At 50.1% G+C, this 17,948-nt stretch overlaps 6 protein-coding genes and 1 non-coding gene across 8 annotated transcripts; 2 read left to right on the plus strand and 5 right to left on the minus strand.

The window, feature by feature from the left end:
• Positions 1–173: 173 nt before the first annotated feature.
• Positions 174–1,095, minus strand: LDX57_012995 (class I SAM-dependent methyltransferase; the record flags this gene model as incomplete). Its single annotated transcript, XM_046094745.1, has 3 exons — positions 174–773; positions 834–1,005; positions 1,058–1,095. 3 exons carry the CDS (start codon positions 1,093–1,095, stop codon positions 174–176), a joined length of 810 nt encoding a protein of 269 aa, XP_045950724.1.
• A 465-nt stretch (positions 1,096–1,560) lies between these two features.
• Positions 1,561–3,161, plus strand: RPN9 (proteasome regulatory particle lid subunit RPN9). Its single transcript, XM_046094746.1, has 3 exons — positions 1,561–1,951; positions 2,098–2,333; positions 2,399–3,161. The coding sequence occupies exons 1-3, from the start codon at positions 1,684–1,686 to the stop codon at positions 3,038–3,040; spliced, it is 1,146 nt and encodes a 381-aa protein (XP_045950725.1). The 5' UTR covers positions 1,561–1,683; the 3' UTR covers positions 3,041–3,161.
• A 150-nt stretch (positions 3,162–3,311) lies between these two features.
• Positions 3,312–5,805, minus strand: GAA1_1. Of its 2 annotated transcripts, XM_046094747.1 has the most exons (5): positions 5,733–5,805; positions 5,300–5,594; positions 4,987–5,225; positions 4,045–4,925; positions 3,312–3,988 (listed from the first exon to the last, which is right to left on the minus strand). In XM_046094747.1, exons 1-5 carry the CDS (start codon positions 5,743–5,745, stop codon positions 3,506–3,508), a joined length of 1,911 nt encoding a protein of 636 aa, XP_045950726.1. In that variant the 5' UTR covers positions 5,746–5,805; the 3' UTR covers positions 3,312–3,505. The 2 variants fall into 2 exon arrangements, with proteins under 2 accessions (XP_045950726.1, XP_045950727.1); XM_046094748.1 differs by having other exon boundaries at positions 4,987–5,805.
• A 231-nt stretch (positions 5,806–6,036) lies between these two features.
• On the minus strand, positions 6,037–7,168 carry rbd2 (rhomboid protease family protein RBD2; the record flags this gene model as incomplete). The annotated part of the gene is made up of 6 exons (XM_046094749.1): positions 6,037–6,254; positions 6,309–6,430; positions 6,485–6,550; positions 6,605–6,686; positions 6,749–6,886; positions 6,976–7,168. 6 exons carry the CDS (start codon positions 7,166–7,168, stop codon positions 6,037–6,039), a joined length of 819 nt encoding a protein of 272 aa, XP_045950728.1.
• A 751-nt stretch (positions 7,169–7,919) lies between these two features.
• Positions 7,920–8,877, minus strand: LDX57_012999 (dienelactone hydrolase family protein; the record flags this gene model as incomplete). Its single annotated transcript, XM_046094750.1, has 4 exons — positions 7,920–8,122; positions 8,197–8,314; positions 8,393–8,721; positions 8,790–8,877. 4 exons carry the CDS (start codon positions 8,875–8,877, stop codon positions 7,920–7,922), a joined length of 738 nt encoding a protein of 245 aa, XP_045950729.1.
• Positions 8,878–9,910: 1,033 nt separating this feature from the next.
• On the minus strand, positions 9,911–11,886 carry LDX57_013000 (Ytp1 family protein; the record flags this gene model as incomplete). The annotated part of the gene is made up of 4 exons (XM_046094751.1): positions 9,911–10,090; positions 10,143–10,841; positions 10,901–11,556; positions 11,628–11,886. The coding sequence occupies 4 exons, from the start codon at positions 11,884–11,886 to the stop codon at positions 9,911–9,913; spliced, it is 1,794 nt and encodes a 597-aa protein (XP_045950730.1).
• A 5,922-nt stretch (positions 11,887–17,808) lies between these two features.
• Positions 17,809–17,911, plus strand: LDX57_013001. The gene has a single exon. It is a non-coding gene; the product is annotated as a tRNA-Pro (tRNA).
• The last annotated feature ends 37 nt before the right edge of the window (positions 17,912–17,948 follow it).

Here is a 17,948-nt window from a genome sequence, read left to right on the forward strand (position 1 = left end):
ACTCTCTGGCCTGACTATTGCTCTTCTATGATTGGCCAGATCTGCTGAGATCCCGCTGCTTATTCATCACTCTGCTTTTGATCTTACGGGCTTCTACCAACAATTTGACCACTACTCGTTCATCCATGTTTGGCAGCATAAAGTCTTCAAATTCATAAACTAGCTACTATCCCCTACGCACGCTGAGCGCGCGCCGTGAAAACCGTCATGGAGAACTCTCCCCCGTTCTTCTTGAATACGAATGGCTCCTCCACGAGCCGGTAGTCAAAGTTCATCCCAACTCCAGCTTCATCATACAGCTTCTGCATATCGGCTTGGGTAAACCCATGGGTCTTGATCGTGTGTCTGGCATCTGTGAACTCCTCGGAATTCTCATGAGAGTGATCGTGCTCGTGAGAGTGGCCATGGCCATGACCATGCGAGTGACTATGCTCATGCGAGTGGTCATGCCCATGAGAATGAGGTCCATGGTGCTTACTGGGGATCATGTCGATGATCAACAAAGTCCCACCCTTCTTCAGTCTCTCCGCCAATCGCTTGACGGCCAGGTCTGGTTTCTCAAAGTGATGAAGGGCCATGCTAACAACGACAATGTCGAACTCATGAAACTCAGGGCCAGAGAGCTCCGTTGCCACAGATTCCGTGAAGAGGTCACCCTTGTAACCGACCATCTTGTCCGCAAATCCAGCCTCGCGGGCATTGGTGTTGTACTCATCGACCATCCCATCGGAAATATCGAGCCCAACAATGCGAGTGGCGAAGGGTGCCAGCGCCTTGACATTTATTAGCCTCGCGCTCCTGGGTTACGGCAGCACGCAAGGTATTCTACTCACAAGAGAGACGGTTCCCGGTCCACATGCATATTCAAGGACCTTAATCTCCTTCTCCTTCCCGGAATCGGTATCCCTCCAAGTATCACTGACCCAGAGACGACGATCCTGAACCGTGCGGTACATTAATGCCAGAGCATCGTCGAAGTCGGCCTTGTATGTTTTGGACAGTTTCCTTTCCAACTCAATCAGTTGTATTCTTTAGTCATGCAGCGCAAATGACTTACTCAAAGACCTGTCTATTCTTCTCGGTGAAGTCCTCCATGGTTGATGGGATGGTGTCGGTTGTGTAGAACAGAGATTGTACGAGCAGCAAATGTCAGGATGTATCTGAAGGTGCAATCAAGTATGAGTAGGCACACAGGAGTATGGAAGAAGAGGAAATTAGGAAATCGAACAGCACGAAAGGCCATATTTATAGAATTCATGTCTCTGGATGGTACCAGCCTGATTTGTCGGAGAGATATCGGACACTTTCTTTAGGCAGTCATACCTCAGCCTTCCTGGCCCCAAATTCTTGAAAGACAGGGGCAAAGAAAGTCCAGAGACATCGCTTTGACCAAATTGACCCACTGAGAATCAAAAGGATCCGAGGATGTCTCCGAGACAAGTGTAGAACGGTATAGATCGTCCTGGTATACCAATTGTAGAACGATGTCATGTGGCCGCTCACCGCCTTCGCCTCCGGTCAGCTCTCGACTCCAATCCAGAGTCGCCCGTTGCTGGTCCTCCCCGCCAGAACAGCTCTTCCCTACGCTTTCTCCGCCCCATTCTATCACATCAATCTCTCCATCGCCTAATTTCGACCTCCTCATCGCATAGACCCAGCCGTTCTTACGCCCGCATCTCCATCATGGAGAACCAAAAGATATCCGACTTCCTTGCCGACCAGCTGCAGCAAGCTCCCGAACAATGCCAACCCTTCTTCCTCAGCTTCGAAGACTACTGGGAGCGTAAGCTATGGCATCAGCTTACCGACGCCCTGATCGAGTTCTTCCGCCTACCAGAGAGTGCTCCCCAACGACTACCGATATTCAAGACGTTCGTGCTTAGCTTCGCCGACCGCATCAACCAGCTCAAGTTCGTGTCGCTCGGGTTGATGGCATCGACGCAGTGTGCCGGTAAGTTCATCTGCATCTCCCGTTTGGGCACATAAACTATGCACGAGGCGCAACTAGATGTCATGGCATTCCTCTGTGGTCGAAGCGTAGGAACGCGCTCTTTCATCTTGACATCTCAGTGTGCTGACATACCTGCCTCATCATAGATGACCAAGAACGACTCTCTTTCCTCACATCACTTGCGGACAAAGTGAACAAGCCCGAATCACAAGACGCCTACATCTACGCCCTCGCGGACGTCGCCAATGTCAAGCAACGACTACAGAATCTGGACGGAGCGCAGAAGGACCTGGAGCTGTGCCAGAAGGTCTTGGATTCCTTCGACTCGGTAGAGACCAGTGTGCACGCATCCTTCTACAAGGTCAACGCCGATTACTTCCACGTATGTTGCTCTCCCATTCCTCAACTCCGAGTCATGCCCTCCCTAACCATGAGCCACCTCAACAGGCCAAAGAAGAATTCGCCTCTTTCTACAAGAACGCCCTGCTCTACCTCGCCTGCGTCACTCTCGAGGACCTCGACGAATCCGAGCGTGTCTCGCGCGCCTACAACCTCAGCGTAGCGGCCCTCGTCTCCGACTCGATCTACAACTTCGGAGAACTGCTGCTTCACCCAATCCTGGACTCCCTCACCGAGACGCCCCACAACTGGCTGCGCGATCTCCTCTTCGCCTTCAACCGCGGCGACCTGACAGCCTACGACGTCCTGGCCGGCAACATCTCCAAGAACCAGCTGCTGGAACAGCACCGCATCTTCCTGTACCAGAAAATCTCCCTCTCGGCCCTCACGGAGATGGTCTTCCGTCGGCCCCCGCACGACCGCAACCTGACGTTCGCGTCCATCTCCTCCGAAACCAAGGTCAAGCCCCAGGAGATCGAGCATCTCGTCATGAAGGCGCTGTCGCTGGGCCTGCTCAAGGGCGCTATCGACCAGGTCGGTCAGGTCGCGCAGATCCACTGGGTGCAGCCCAAGGTCCTGGATATGACCCAGATCGACGGCATGCGGAACAGACTCAAGGACTGGGATGCGGGCGTGAACCAGCTCGGTCACTGGATTGAGGGGGTTGGAAAGGATGTGTGGGCTGCTTGATTTAGAGGGTCCTTTTTTTTAATTACAGTCTGATGCTTTAAAAAGGGTTTCCATCCATGGCATGTATGTACGAACCTTGCAAGTACTAGATTCCTCTTTATAAATGAATCACGTATGAAGTAAACCAGCACTTGAATGATTCGAAGGTCCTTGTTTCTGTTTCGAGCAGCTAGCTAGAGCATGCTACTATGAACACATACATGATAGAGACAGTATAAGCGGTAGTACCTCTACGTATATAACAATCAAGACCAGTAATGGAAACAGCAATCCTGTTACTGATATGACAGTATCTCTGCGCAATGAGCCGGATGTATTGTAATATGCGATAGACATTCCGTATAAACATACATCTTTATAAAAAGGACTCTATATACTGTACCATCCCATCCGGTCCTCAACTCGCAAGAGTTTCAAAGTACCCCTAACAAACAAAAAAAACATCGTAGCTTGAAAGCCTGAAGATCAAAAGAACGAAGAACCCAACAATGCACACCCAATCACCCACGCGGGCCACCAAACACACCAAACGACCACCTGCGTCCACATACCCCACACATCCCACCCGAAAGCCGCCTGCGTGAGGACCGTCTCAACCGAGACTCCCGTGTACCAGCACGCTGCGAGGACCACGACGGGGGGCGAGAGGGCGTTGAGGATGAGGAGACCGAGTGAGGAGAGAGCGTAGCGGAGGGGTGCGTTGAGGCGGGGGCTGATGCGGGTGATGAAGCTGAGGGGGGTGCAGAGGAGGCCGACCATGAAGGAGAGGGAGAAGTTGAGGGTGGCGAGGGTGGAGAGGAAGAGGCCGAGGAGGAGGAGGGAGAAGGATTTGATGAGGTGGTGTTGTTGGGGGGTGGAGGATTGGGCGCTTTGCGTGAGAAGCGTGGAGAGGAGGAGAGGGAGGATGAGGTCGGCGGCGATGCAGATGTAGGTTGCCGTGGTGAAGTACTAAGGTTGGATTGTTAGCTGTGAGTGTGAAAGGGAGAAGTGGGGAGGTGACTTACCTTGTAAGAGAGGTTGTTGAAGATGTACAGGGGAACCAGGCCGAGCAGGTGAAGGCTGACAACGAATGTAAGTGGCAGAGCGAGGTGACGCTCGATAATACCGTTGGAACCAGGCTTCTTTTCCGGGGCTTGATCGTCTGCATTGATCGACTTGGTCGACTTGGTCGTAGATTTCTCATCCTGGGAAGTAGTGGTCTTAGAGGATGCCTCCTCAGAATCCCGATAGTATCCAGTCCGCAACCACAAGGTAATCGCCATGATAGTAAAGTTGCCGGCAACCAACATCGCACTGGGAAGATATGTCCCAATACTGACGAACCGGTTGGTGTGCATCAGCAGGTAAAAGAAGAAACTCTGATGCAAGTGCTCCAGCAGGTTATTCAAGCTGCGACAGAGACTCTCCACAGTTCGACCGAGCGCCATCTCATCCTGCCAGCCTTCGCCTTTGGTCTGCAAGGTAATCGCATCGATATGGTACGGCATGAAACTGCTATGGGCCCCAGTGGCGTATCCAAAGCCTTGCTTGACCATGCCTCGCATGATTGTCTCGAGACGTTTCTCGTAGCTATCATTGTGATTCCACATCTCCTGCAAGCCGGATCCGATTCCCATCTGACCCCCAGCGATTGACACTGCGGTATTAAACAGATCCAAGTTGGGCAATTGGCCGTTGACTCCATCGTAGACAATATGCAGCGACTCGAAGCGGTGATCGAAGGGATACTCAACCACCAGGCCACCTTGCAACGCTCCACTCTTCAGAGGAAGAGGCTGGACCGACGGCGGTTGCATATCATGATAGGCGTCGATCCAAGCCTGCGTCCCCGTTTTACTATCAGGCGTGATCACGAAAATAATATCCTTCGACCACAAAGACCATCCTGAACAAAGCCGACTGATTAGCCATGAACCTGCGCCCCCAGGGAAACCGTCCAGACCCACGTTTAAAGTATCGTGCCAGCGTCAGCGCCAACGTCACACCGTTGAGATTCAACTCTCCGTCGGCAGTTTTCCACGCCGCCACGAGAACAATTGCCTCTGTCGCATCGCCCCGCGGCGCATGAATGATCGCGTAGGCATTCTGCCCTTGGTGCGTGATCCCCGAGGAAGTGTATTTGTAATTCTGCATCGCGACTTTCAGCCCAGCAGCTCGTAGAATCGATTGTATCTTCTCAGATATCCTAATCAAAAGCCCACGGGTTAGCGACTCCGTGTCCCTAAGAAGGTCGACCACCAGACAACCATGCCAACATACGCAGGTGTAAATTCAACATCCGCCTTATCTTGTCCCTCCCCCTGATACCCCTCAGGAAGCAGTCCTTCTAATTCCTTCTTGTACCCGCGAAAGATATGCTGTTCACTGCCCGAGAAATACGCATGGACTTGACCGGGGAGAAGCGCGTTCTCGGAGATGTAGGTTCGGCGGGAGTAATCATTGAGGGGCAGGAGTAGCAGCCAAGCGACGCCGGCGACAATGCAGAGAAAAGAGAGGAGATGCGGAAGGCGCACGAAGAGGAATCGAGGGTTATTCCGCAATTTGCGGATTGCAGCTGTCATTTGGGATGTCGTCAGCGGTTGTTTGGGTCCTGAGCTGTCCTTTCGCGGCGGGAATCCGGGGTAAACGGGATGGATGAATGGGAGGGGAATGGACAATGGACCAAGCGACGTAAAAGCACTATGCGACTTACATTTTAATGCCATGAGGTGAATCCAAGGTGTTTAGGGAGAGTCTCCCCGACGTGCGTGGTGCATGGAAGCTGGAGGGAAGGCAATTCCGCCTCCGCATCAGCCAAAGTAAATTTACGTCGAGCGGGAGAGACCAAGTGCACAACATTGATGCTAAATAATCCAGAATAATTATTACTATACTATACTTATACTATCTATGAGCCCAACTTTTTTCACGCAACTCTTTGCAGGCGATTATAGTCAAGGCCTTGGATGTACCAAATATACACAAGAAATGTAGTCTTTACGGCCGCGTTTTCGTTTTTACTCCGAGGATCCCAGACGCTGAGTCGATCCCAGATAGCTCAGAGGGGTTGGCCGCTCACCCCCAGTGTTGGTCATCGGCAGAACACCATAGCGACCATACGTCTTCTGGTCCACTGACACATAATGAGGCAGTCGTCCGAGGAGGTTCAATTTCCCTTCGATCCATCGTAGAACCTTCTCTGGCGGAACAAAGATCTTAAGGTAACCGAGGCCGACTAAACTGGTATTAGCAATAAACAATACATAGGTATGCAAATAGATCAACTTACGCAGATACCCGACAACAATTGCACACAAGTGGCCCAGGAAGCTGGTGTTGGGCACGAGAATCGCGACAACAACGCATGCAACCAGGGGCGAAGTCCAGGTCGGAATTCTCTGAGTACCGAGACTAACTCCCTGTTAGTAACCAAATATGTATGATTAACGAGTAGTCAGGAAGTACCTGAAGTAGGGGTTGGACTTGAAAGTCCTGATGGCTTCAGAGCCGAGCAACAGGAACACCCAAACACTTCAAAGATGTCAGTGACGACCTAAGACGCAATAGTTGGCAATATGCGCTCACCTAGAGCCAACGACGGCAGTGTTTCTGTGCAAAATAACCTTCTCAACCAGTAGGTAAAGACCGGCAGGGAAAGTGGAAAGAGCTGTTCGCGAAAACCCGTCAGCATTCTCACTCGAGGACCCAACAAGAACAGGACTGCCTTACGTCCAATAAACAAAGCAACAGCCGTCAATGTACCATGCTCGGCTTCGAACCGCTCCAGCAATGGCGTTAGCGCTAACAAGTTCAGGAAGGCATGGAAGAACCCCACGTGGATGAACGGATAGGTGTTCAACCGATACACTATTTTCTCCGAGTCAGAATCATGCACAATCATACTCGTTCACCACATGAAGTCCGGGGGAGGATCCCCTAGCTACCAGGGGACATACTGGTTCCAAACCCAATCTCATCTGGAGTCAAAGAGCCCCATTGTACCACGCTCCAAATAGTCTGCAATTCGAGCAGCCAGAACACAAGCACCGCCAGGAGCACCAGTCGCGTAAACAGAGGTAGACGGAGTATGTATGATCGGACCCTCGAAGGGTTGAACGGCAGCGGAGGCAAGGCAGCTGGGGTGGCCATGTTGCTTCGTAAAACGTCACGATGTTCCAGGTAACGAATGTCGTACTTGGGTGCAGTGTACAATATGCACAGCAAGATCAACAGTTGCTTGCTGCAGGTAATTCACCGAAATCGAGGCAAAGACAAGAGGAATGCCGAAAAAGTCGGGCAAATTCGAATCTGCTAGGGTCGTCGGATCGGCGCGCTTCTACCGAGGGAGAAAAAGGAATGAATGAGGCAATAAGCAATGCCCGACACAACGCAATGCAACGCAGATCGAGAAATAAAAAGTATTTCTCGTCAAATCGCCGAAGAGCAACGGAATTAGGGAATGGAATCCAGTCGCACTAGGTATGTCAGGTTGACGGCTCGTGGAGATGAAGTCCGCGGACAACTCGTAAAATTGGGAATCCACGCGACAGCAGACAGATATAAACAAGGACCGATCAGATCGGTGGGACAATGGCAATGACAAGAAGGAGAGGAAACCGGCAGACGTAGCCAGTCACCTCAACCAAGAACGGTGGACTTCGACGCTTTGATGCAAAGCAGCAACAGCAGGAATCAAGAACAAACCGGAGGCTAGACGCTTACCTGTTCTTCGTGGTGGATCTTGGCCCTTCGCGCGGATCCCCCGGTCACGTGGGATCGATAAAGGCTTATCACTTTCGCTACGCCGTTTCACTTTCATTACTTGGCTTTTTTCGAATTCATTTCAGTTCATTAACTATCCAAAGAATGCTCTACATGGACCCATCATGATACTACTAATTTAAAGGTACTGGTTGAACCACGTCACGGCCTGGCAGAAAGCCTGCTCCTTGGCGAACTTGAAGTTCTTGTTGCTCAGGTCGGCGCGGACAGCGAATCCATGGGAGACACCGCCGTAGAGGTTGATCTGCCAGGGCTGACCAGTCTTGATCAGGATGCCCTCGGACTTGTGACGGAGCTCGGTGGTGAAGATCTGGTCGATTTCTATGATTGATGATGCGTTAGTCGGAAGTCGGAGGAAACCACCAAGGCCATCATCCCAACAGAATCAAACTTACCGGAAGCAGCAATGGACAAAGGAGTGGTGATGCCGCCAAGTTCCTCCTCAGTGACGAAAGAGGGATGGGCAGTGTAACCGACATCGAACTTGCCGGGCTTCGCGAAGCGGCAAACATACTGCAACCCGGAGGACACTGGTTAGCGAGACTTCCTAACAACATAATATCCGACTATGAATCCATTACGACGACTCACCTTGCCACCAAAGCAGTATCCAACGGACGCGACCTTCTTAGCGCCCAAGTCCTGGCGGACGTACTTGAGGGTGGACTCGACGATGGGATCAATAACGGCGGGCTGGTGGTTAGGAATCCAAGCGGGAAGATCAGCCTTTCCGGACTCCATGTCGCTGAGCTTGATGGCATCGCCGCGGAACAGGTCCGGGATAACGGTCAGGTATCCGTTGGCGGCGAACTCATCGGCAAGGAGCTGAGCGTTGACGTAGATACCGAAGATGTCGCTCAGGATGACGACGGCCTTCTCGGGGGTCTTGTTGTCCTTGGGGTAGACAACGTAGGTGTCGACTGCGATATTCAAAATCAAACTATCAGTAAACAAGACACGGAAGGATCAAAAAGGTGTGCCCACTCACCGCCACCAACGTTCTTGATCTCGCCGACGGGAGTGCCTTCATGCTTGAAGCCAGAGGCGCAGCAAGCTCCGGGAGCGTTAGAGGCCATGATGAACTAGTTCAGAGTGGAGTGTTTCTGGAGAAAGCAAAGAACCGTAGAATTTCTGCAACAGAAAAGAGAACAGGGATATTGTTATAGTTGGTGGGTTATAGCGGGATAGGCGCCCCTCTTTAAAGGTTCAAGAAACGTCTATGCTCATCATGTCTTTCCTCCCCACTTTGCCCCTCTCCCAGCAAAATTATTAATATGACCCGAACATCGCCCAGGCAGCTGTACTACATCAAACATCGCGAATATTACCCGATAGCACAGTATCTACAGAGTACTGTTTAATGTGCAGCTGCAGTCTACTAGAATCTCTGGGCATAAAGCCATGGCTTTCACTAAGTCCACCGGTGTCATGGAGATGATGGTATCGCAGCCATGAAGCCATGCGGATTACGTAATCACTTCAAGTGCCGATGCGCCGGCACAGCTTGCCGGTGTCGCCGCTAAAGCCGTTTAACTCCGGCGCAGAGCTTTCGATACTCTAGTAGGGACTTGTCGCCCAGGTAGTCAAAGTCGAGAGATTGAAAACGGTAGCTCATGATAATGGTTATAATGCTTCGTTCATTCATCAAGGAGTGGTAATTATATTCGGTGAGAAGCAAGTTCCAAAGCAAGTATATAAAATAACGTCATCTCTCAAGCAGAGACAATTAGTCGTAACAATATCACGGAATCACCAAGTTCCTCCTCATTAATACCGTCTGTAATTCGGGGATATCATTCATAAACACAGGGACACGTCAGATGCAAGGACATTGGGGGAAAGGCTCTGATACAGGTGGTATTAGGCTTGCTACCCAAATATGGACAGCATGAGCTCCATAATACCAGGCCACGCAGAAATCAATTGGTTTAGGGGGTATAAAACTTGAAGTAATGAACAAAGATTTTTTTCGGTTTTTCGGGTTTGGGGTTTTTGTTGGAGTTCCCGTGGAATCATTATATCGATGAAGGAGGTATTTGCGTGATGGTTTGCGATACTTCATGCGCGAAATTCGGCGGAACGATTGACCTTGGTTGGCAATGAGGCTGTTTAGGCCGGAAACTGGTAAGCAGGAAGCTGGGGACGAGACTCCCGGTTCACAGCCCACGCCTTGAGGGCGATGACCAAGATCTCGCACGCCATGATAAAAGCCGTCAAGCCCATACTGACGGTAAAGGTGAACATGGCATCGAGTTCATAGTATTCCATAGATTCGACCACGTTGCGAGTCTAGGGGAGAAATTAGCTTGACTTATTTTCGTTTGTTCAAGGTTGTACTTACGCTAAGCATGAACACCAAGCCACCCGAGATCAAGCAGAACGCGGCAATGATTTCGGTGGGAGGACGAGCAGGCAAGTACGAGGTTGGCGGCTTCAAGTACAACAAAAAATAAGTCACGGCTCTGGCGACCGAAAAACCAACCAGGAGATTGCCCCATTGCTTGTGCACCATGGTCGAAATCATGCTTGTTTGATGGTGGGAGCCCATCATGCTTCCCAGGAGAAGGATCACAAGAGCGGGCATCGGGTTGAGGGGCACGCTTTGGGTGTCGGGAAGATTCCAGGCAGCATCGGGAGTGCGAGTAGTGGCCTGGGAGGCAGGTCGCAAGACGGTACAGTTGAGCAGGTCTTTCACGCGCTTAGATTCGAAAAGCATACCGCACAGCCCGCCTCCGAAGAATAGGATGGAGATTGAGACGTGCTCGAGATCAGTAGCGGACCATGCGCCTCCCCAGCCAGCAAGATGTTCGAGGAACACATTGGTGACACCATAAAGCCAAATCACGAACGACTCGGTAAACTCCCCAGAGGGGATTCTGGCTTTCCACTTGCTCACAATTCCGCTTGACGGCTTGACGTTCCAGGCCCAACCGAGGTCGGCATAGCTGCCCATGAATCGGCCGAGAGTCAACAAACCATACCAGAAGAAGATACCTCCTTTGATAAAATGAGCAAGGCCATTGAAGACTTCGCTTCCTCTCTAGAGTTTCAGAAGTTAGAAAATGATGTAGGGGATGCGACTGATCTGAGAATACTAACCATGATACCCCCGTAGGTCACGGCACCGGTGGCAATGGCAACGAAACCAAACTGAAGAATAAGTCTGTCGACAACTAGGTAAATGCCATTCAGCACTCGAAGAACCCGGCTAGAAACCATTCCCGGCACGCGATTAGCCAAGAAGCGGTCGACAAAAGTGCTGCGCAGCCATCCCCGCGCCGGGCCAGGCTTCTCGTGAACGTCAAGTTCCGGTTCCGGTTTGTCGAAGGTGTCGTACTCATCCGAGGGAGACGCGCAAGACGGAGAGCTCGGGCGGCTGTGCAAGGAGGAAGAGTTTCGCTCGGTTCCCTGGCCACTATCTCTAGACCAGCGATACCCGTGGTGGATGCCAGTGGGATAGGTGGTCGGGCTTTCGGCCATCTCGTCGGTAGACACGGGCAGGAAGGCGGCGCGTTCATACGAAGTCGAATCCGACTCGCCTCTTCCTGCGTATGCAAAGATCAAGGACATGATTACTTGCGCACTCATGACCCAAGTCGCGATCCATCCAATCTTGTGGTGCGCATTGTTCTCGTAGAAGTCCGGAGTTTGGCTGTTGTAAATGATACCGACGAGCAGACCCAGCGCATTCAACACCAAAAAGAAGAATTGCGAAACAAGCGCGTACCGTGATCGGGCGATACTAAGCATGACAGCTGCGATGGCATTGTCAGTGTCTGTGGTCTAGTATTTGCGTGAAACAAGCAAGCCCGGTTGAGAGACTTACCAACGGGCAATAGAAAGCACCAGGAAATGGTCATAAGCGCGATGTGAGCGATTATTGTACTGGAGTGCTTCCCATAAGCGAAATAGCTCATCGGAGAGTCATCACTTGTCTCCGCCGGATGTTCGGGCTTCGTGCTATTCATATGCATGCCCATGTCCATGTCCATGTCCATCGAGCCGTCATCTCCGTGAGGGATTGCGCTTGCGACAGAGAACAAGAACGCCGCCGCAATCGCGGCATGAGAAGTTGTTCGCCACATGGGTAAATGTGGTCTATTAATTTTCGACGTGTAAGAAAAAGCGACAATAAAAAAGATTAATACTAGTAAATTTCGAGCGAATGTTGGTGTACAAGTCGGAGCCCGAATTAACTCAAGCTATTGTTCCGGTGGATTTCTCCCGAGTTTCGGTTTTTGAATACAGTGGGAGCTAGTTGTATGGATTCCAGATGCGACCGAAGTAATAAACTGCCCTGTGGACCAGGGATTATGTGAAGCGAACAATGCGCGCAGCTGTTTGGGGGGGTGGAAGGGGAGTAGAGAAAATCAGCCAGGCGGGTCGGTAGGGCTGAAGTATAGGGAAGGAGTGAGGCAGAGGGCGAGAGTGGAGGATTTATGGCATCCAGCCAGCTGATGGGAACCGGATATCGGAAGAGAGAGGAAAGAGGGAACAGGAAATAACAAGGCACAGCGGCGACCGGGTCGCGCTGGACCTTTTTAATCATCGTCGATTTGGTTGTCTTGCTGGAGCTCTTGTTCGGAGCCAGCGGGGATAGGCTGCAATGACGCCGAGAGGGCCGTGGAAACAAAAAAAAATAATAATAATAATAAAAATGAAAAGACTGCCAAGTCCGTACAGCTCCCCAAAGCTCCGTGTGCCGAACGTCTCCACCTTCGGACTCTGACCTACTAGGCAAGTCGATTATTTTCTTGTGTCTTTGCTTTTTCCGGTTCTTGTTCTTTTCCCTTTGATACGTCGCAGTTATAGGCACCCATAATCATTCGTAGTAATCAGGATATGACCTTCTAGGAAGTATTATTCTCGAGGATCTCAACGGTCATGGATTTCTAAGCCATGGGTTGGAATTCTTCGTCATGATGACTTGGTCATTAGTTTGGAAATGGGTGGTGTAATCCGTTGGTAAACTACTGTTAAGTCTGGAACCTTATGCCTCTGCCCTCTACTCCCACTCGAATACCTGATGAATACTACCTCAAATCTAATTCCAACTAAAGACTTGTCATGATATCACTCTTCACATAGTCTGCACCTAGAAATTCCTTTCTCTTGTGTGCACATCCAACAAATCCAATGCGCACCGAAGTAAAAACCGACTCTCGTACACAGTACTCCGACCCCGTAACTTAATGGTTACATCATTACCGCGTGCATAGAAAGAATGCACTGGAATCTGACAAAACTCCTCAAATAGAGTCATTTTTTTCGGGCTTGGCCAATGTTCGATTTCCTAATTGCAAATTTTAATTTCCTCCTTCTCGGATGTTCGGAGGCTCCGGCAAGTGACTTCCTGACCAAGTCACGACGGGCTGAGCGTGCCGTGGACGATGACCTCATTCCAAGGTACCGCAGCTTTAGCGTCCGGGCCTAGAGCTGGCCGACCCTGCGATCTTTACCCTCCTTTCTCGGCGTCTGGGATAGTGTGTTGGTCACCCAAACACACAAGTCAGGAGGAAGGGAAATTATCTCCTCTGCAACCAGCATATAACTTTAATATCCTGCTAGGAAAGGATAAACGCCAACGCTGAACAGGAGAGATACAATCTTCAGACTCAGGTAGGTACTTAGTAGGTAAGTGATACTTGACCCCACCGAACAAGCAAGAAGAACTCCGTGGCATAGTACCATATGATCATGATTGTTACCCTCCACCCACCTACTTTGACACTCCGTCTCTGCCGGTTCCCATGTCCGAGAAAAAACATCAGTTGATCATGGAGGTGCATCCTTCCCTAGTGCACATTCCTGCATAACGAGGGACTCTGATTTGTCCAGACTCCTCCCAAATCCTTGCATTCTATCGCTCTGAGCGGTCACCATTTAGTTTTCTTACCCGGAACTAACGACCTGAGTCCTGTCGATCTTCTCTCGCTCCCTTCATTGGTAGAGTGCGGTGAGACCTGAGAAGTACGCCGACTTACCCAGGCATTCTCCCTTAGTAATACGACACTGGCAAGCGACAGACACGACGACGGGGGTTTTATGATGATTGACAGAAGGTCTTGCATCCTTGCATACGGAGTAGGGTTGTGCGAGACGTGGAGAGAAGCATGGGGATGCCAGAATGCGCAGGATGATCCGGAGTAAACACGGGCTCCCGCAGTGTACCTATACGGCAAGGATATACCTCACGCGCCCGAACCAGATGCGCTTGAAGCGTTGAACACTGTCCATGGGAGGGGACATTTTTATCGACATCTGCCATTGCGAGGATGGTCGGCCGAATCTGAATATCACCAAGATGGTAAACAACGCGAATTGAAACTCGCAAGGTAACCAACCCCTCATTTGGCATGAAGATCAATCGTCGTTCTAATTTGAATCCTGCCCCTCACATCCCCCTTGTCTTCCTGCCTGCAGACGGGATGCTCCCAGTTTTGGGTCTACACGGAGTAGTTGAAGCTTTATGGGCTGATCCCCGGTATGTAGGGTGACAGTTCTACTGCAAATCCTCGCCGTGTCGCAAACACATACCAACCACCTCCGTAGAGCAAATGGTCGAGGATAGATATCCCTGCTACCCAGTACTGTATGTACAGATACATTCCTTGCGCTGATTAGGTTCGGTAGGTACCATTCTGGGAACCATTTTCAGGGAGTATAGTGTTAAAAGAGAGCAATTCTTCATTGTGTTTGACGGCCCTGAAGATAAAAGCCGTGTGTGACTACAACAAGGGTTAGTGCATGGAATTAAAGACAGGGCTGGTCCCCAAGTGCCATCACATCAGCCCTCGGAAGCAAACTCCACCGAGCGGGCCTTGCACGTTGACATGGATGCACAGAGTGGCTTGCAATTCACCCATCGATTTTAATTACGCTCACTTTTTCAGTACCTACATGGTCTGTTGGCGAGAGCGCGAAAAAGAGAGGGGGCATGCCGCGGTCTGCCAAATTCTGATTCTCATCTGACAACCCAACCGACGATCCTGGCTTGGCATGAGTGACTGGCAAAGAACGGCTCGAGGAATCCATCACTTGCATCCGCGGGCTTCCGTATGAACTCCCAGGCCGACATTAACGCCTGGAGATCAGCCTGTCCTGGTTTATGGACACGCACTTCCTGCCATGGAACTACGCCCGAGTCACTGGCTTCGATTTTGGCATTTCCGATTTTGGTCAACCTTTTTTTTTTCTCTCGCTTTCTCCCTTTGTCTGTCATCGCGGGTCGTATGACTCACTCTTTCGCATTCTGATGCACTATTGTGCGTATAATCTCGATCCTCACTGGGCCTTCACTTAGGTGTATGCGACTCATCTGAGTCTCGGCATGTCCAGGCTTCCAACGCAGTGACGGTGATGGCCTCATCGCGATCGTATACACCCGTATATGCGCCTTGTGTTTCTGACATGGACACTTGGCACCGATGTACCTTGTACAAGCACTCCCGGTGAGGCTCGCTCCGGCATACATGTAACCGACCCAACATCGAAGTCCAGGTAAAGAACACACGAACAGCGCCGCTACACTAAACATCCGTGCTCTGCGGCCTTAGGGCTTGGAACGCCCCACCCTTTTCTCAATCACCCATTTCGTGCTCAATTATCAATTTATCTTCCCCAATATTAACCCATACACGATTATGGCTGGGACAATGATTCCACAGTTTCCACCTGCGGATCAATTACTTTCTGTCGGGAAGTTACTGGATGTCTGAGTCGGCGTCCTGTAGCCCAGATCGTCTGACAGATGATTGATAATCAATCGTATATTCTAGAGTTGTTTGGGCAAGGAAGCCGGATATAAAGTACCGGTTTACTCTCTCCTCCCTGTGGATCCAACGCCGACGCACGGGTTGCAAGGCCAATCATTCGATCGATCTATCCTTCGGGCTCGGAGCCTCGGGGTCTCTTTTCGTTTTAGTCTTCCAGGCTGTTAAATTGTCTATTTTCTTCCTTCCATCACCACGTTTTGAATTCCGGATCTGGTAAATAACAAACATGGCCTGCCTGCTCGTCCGTCCAAGTGGACCTTTAGTACAAGTAATCGTAAGCAAGGCAGCTTGATAGAAGCCTATTACTTATGGAGTACAGAGTTTCTGAGCCTCAATTCTTTTGACTTTGACTTGGTCTGATGTCATAGTTCGACTTACACGCTCCCACGTGTACATACCTGCCACCTTATGGCCAGGCCTTTGTCTTAACCTAATATGAATATTACTGTGTACTGTACATGCAAATGTGCAATCATGCTATGTACATAATTAAAACCCGCACAATTTCCTCACAAAGACTACCTAGTTAGACCACCCGAGAACCCTTGTAAATCCTCCTCCAGCGGAACCCGGATGAAAAAAGCCCAAAGCCCTCATCTCACTTCCGATGAATGAGAGCAGAATACTACCGTTCTCAGTAAGCGTCGGAAGTCCGGCACGCGGGCCAATCTCCGAGCTCGCCGGTGCCGTCTTCTTCCTTCTGATTTTCTCGGTTTTTATTATTTATTTAATTATTTATTTATTAACTATTGCTCTATGATTATTATTTCCCAATTCTTTCCGCTCCTCTTGGCATCCCATAAAAAAAAATCCGACAAAGAGGGCCCGTCGTACAGGCCGTCAAGTAGAGTTCCATAGTTCCTGACTAGGACCCAGACGCGACCCCATAATAGCCACTACTGAAGCCTGTAACGGGTGATCCCGTAGGGCACGTCGAAGCGAAATGTCTAGTTAGGACGACCTTTCTTTCCGCCCCGAGGCCGGATTTCCGTATTGCCGCTTTGGATTGATGGGTTGGATGGATTCATCGGTTCCAGGTTTATCAGGTTCTAGTAAATTTAATGTTTGATTGTCAGGCAGTGCCGGTTTTTGTCGTGCGGTTCCTGGATGCAGTACTAGGGTATTAAGATGGTGGTAGCGTTGATGAGGATAAAGTTGGTGATCTTTTTCTGAGCCTGCTCGTCGATGGGGCTCGACTAAATTGATGCTATTGCTGTTACTTTAATGATTCCGCAACCCCCGCCCCCATTTACGTAGTATCTGAATCGTGGCATCTGTTTGTCTGTTTCTTACTTCTCAACTTCATTTGCATTCTAACTAGTTCTGCAATTGAGCTGCACCCGTGTGTCTAGTACTATACAGATGATGCCGAGGCCGAGGAAGCTTAAGGGTAGAAAAATATCATCTAGCTCAGCTTACCTAGATCCACCTTATATATGGGATGAACAACCCATGCCGATTTTAATAGCATGTCAACATAATTGGGTGTATTAACATCTCTACAATTCAAAAGTTGAACCATAGACGTATCTACCATTTCTTACTCCCCACATGACTTGCCTACTCTCTATACATCTCTCCCCGCGCGGACTCAGCAGAGGCTGTATTCTAAGGTGTAACTAACTACCCTACATGGCACATCCTGGATCGGTACAACACCTGATACGGGAAGCAGTCTGTCCACCTTCACACTTTGAAAGGTACCTCTGGGGGAATATTTAATAACTACCTCTCTCTCGCATCCTTGTCCGGGTTATATGCATCTGCCAATAAGAATAAGAAAAAGATGCGGCCCAAACCCGGATTTGACCGGGATTATACGCACGGAAAGCGACATTCTCTACACAGTATCACAATATAGATTACTATCATTCTATATCAGGAGAATCGTGTTCTGAGAAAATGTTACCTTTTTTGGGTGTGTGGGGGGATAACGTACGCCTTTGGCTTTTTTATAGGCAAGAACAAACAGACAGTCCCGGACCCTAAAAGGGCGTCACCTCTCTTACAGGTAGTTACTAATTCGTCGTGTGCTGGACAATGGAGACCTATACTGGTAGAATGTCAGAAACACCGGTCCAAGAAACACTTACGAACTACCTTGGTGTTAAATTTATTACCGAAGTTTCAAAGACGGCAACCCCATGAACCGGAGAATTGCTGTCATGGAAAGGAAGTGGTAGAACAAGTTCAGGACCACGATACTTATTTGGATGCGTGTCATCATCAGACGCCCATTTGGTCTAGTGGTATGATTCGGCCTTCGGGTTTACGTAAGCCCAAGCAAATAGCTTCAAATTGGCCGAGGTCCCGTGTTCGATCCACGGAATGGGCCTCTACTTTTTACGTTTTTGTAGATCCTAATTGGTTGT

The sequence above is a fragment of the Aspergillus melleus genome (assembly GCF_016097325.1).
Source record: "Aspergillus melleus strain CBS 546.65 chromosome Unknown contig9, whole genome shotgun sequence".
Taxonomy (NCBI): Eukaryota; Fungi; Ascomycota; class Eurotiomycetes; order Eurotiales; family Aspergillaceae; genus Aspergillus; species Aspergillus melleus.

Bases quoted from the DNA above. Each gene is read 5' to 3' on its own strand.
- GAA1_1 (XM_046094747.1), bottom strand. The intron at 4,926-4,986 runs GTGGGTCTGGAC...GGCTTTGTTCAG, and splicing joins GCTGGCACGATACTTTAAAC to GATGGTCTTTGTGGTCGAAG. The intron at 3,989-4,044 runs GTAAGTCACCTC...ATCCAACCTTAG, and splicing joins TCAACAACCTCTCTTACAAG to TACTTCACCACGGCAACCTA.
- RPN9 (XM_046094746.1), top strand. From the start codon at position 1,684: ATGGAGAACCAAAAGATATCCGACTTCCTTGCCGACCAGCTGCAGCAA. The intron at 1,952-2,097 runs GTAAGTTCATCT...GCCTCATCATAG, and splicing joins GGCATCGACGCAGTGTGCCG to ATGACCAAGAACGACTCTCT. The intron at 2,334-2,398 runs GTATGTTGCTCT...CCACCTCAACAG, and splicing joins TCAACGCCGATTACTTCCAC to GCCAAAGAAGAATTCGCCTC.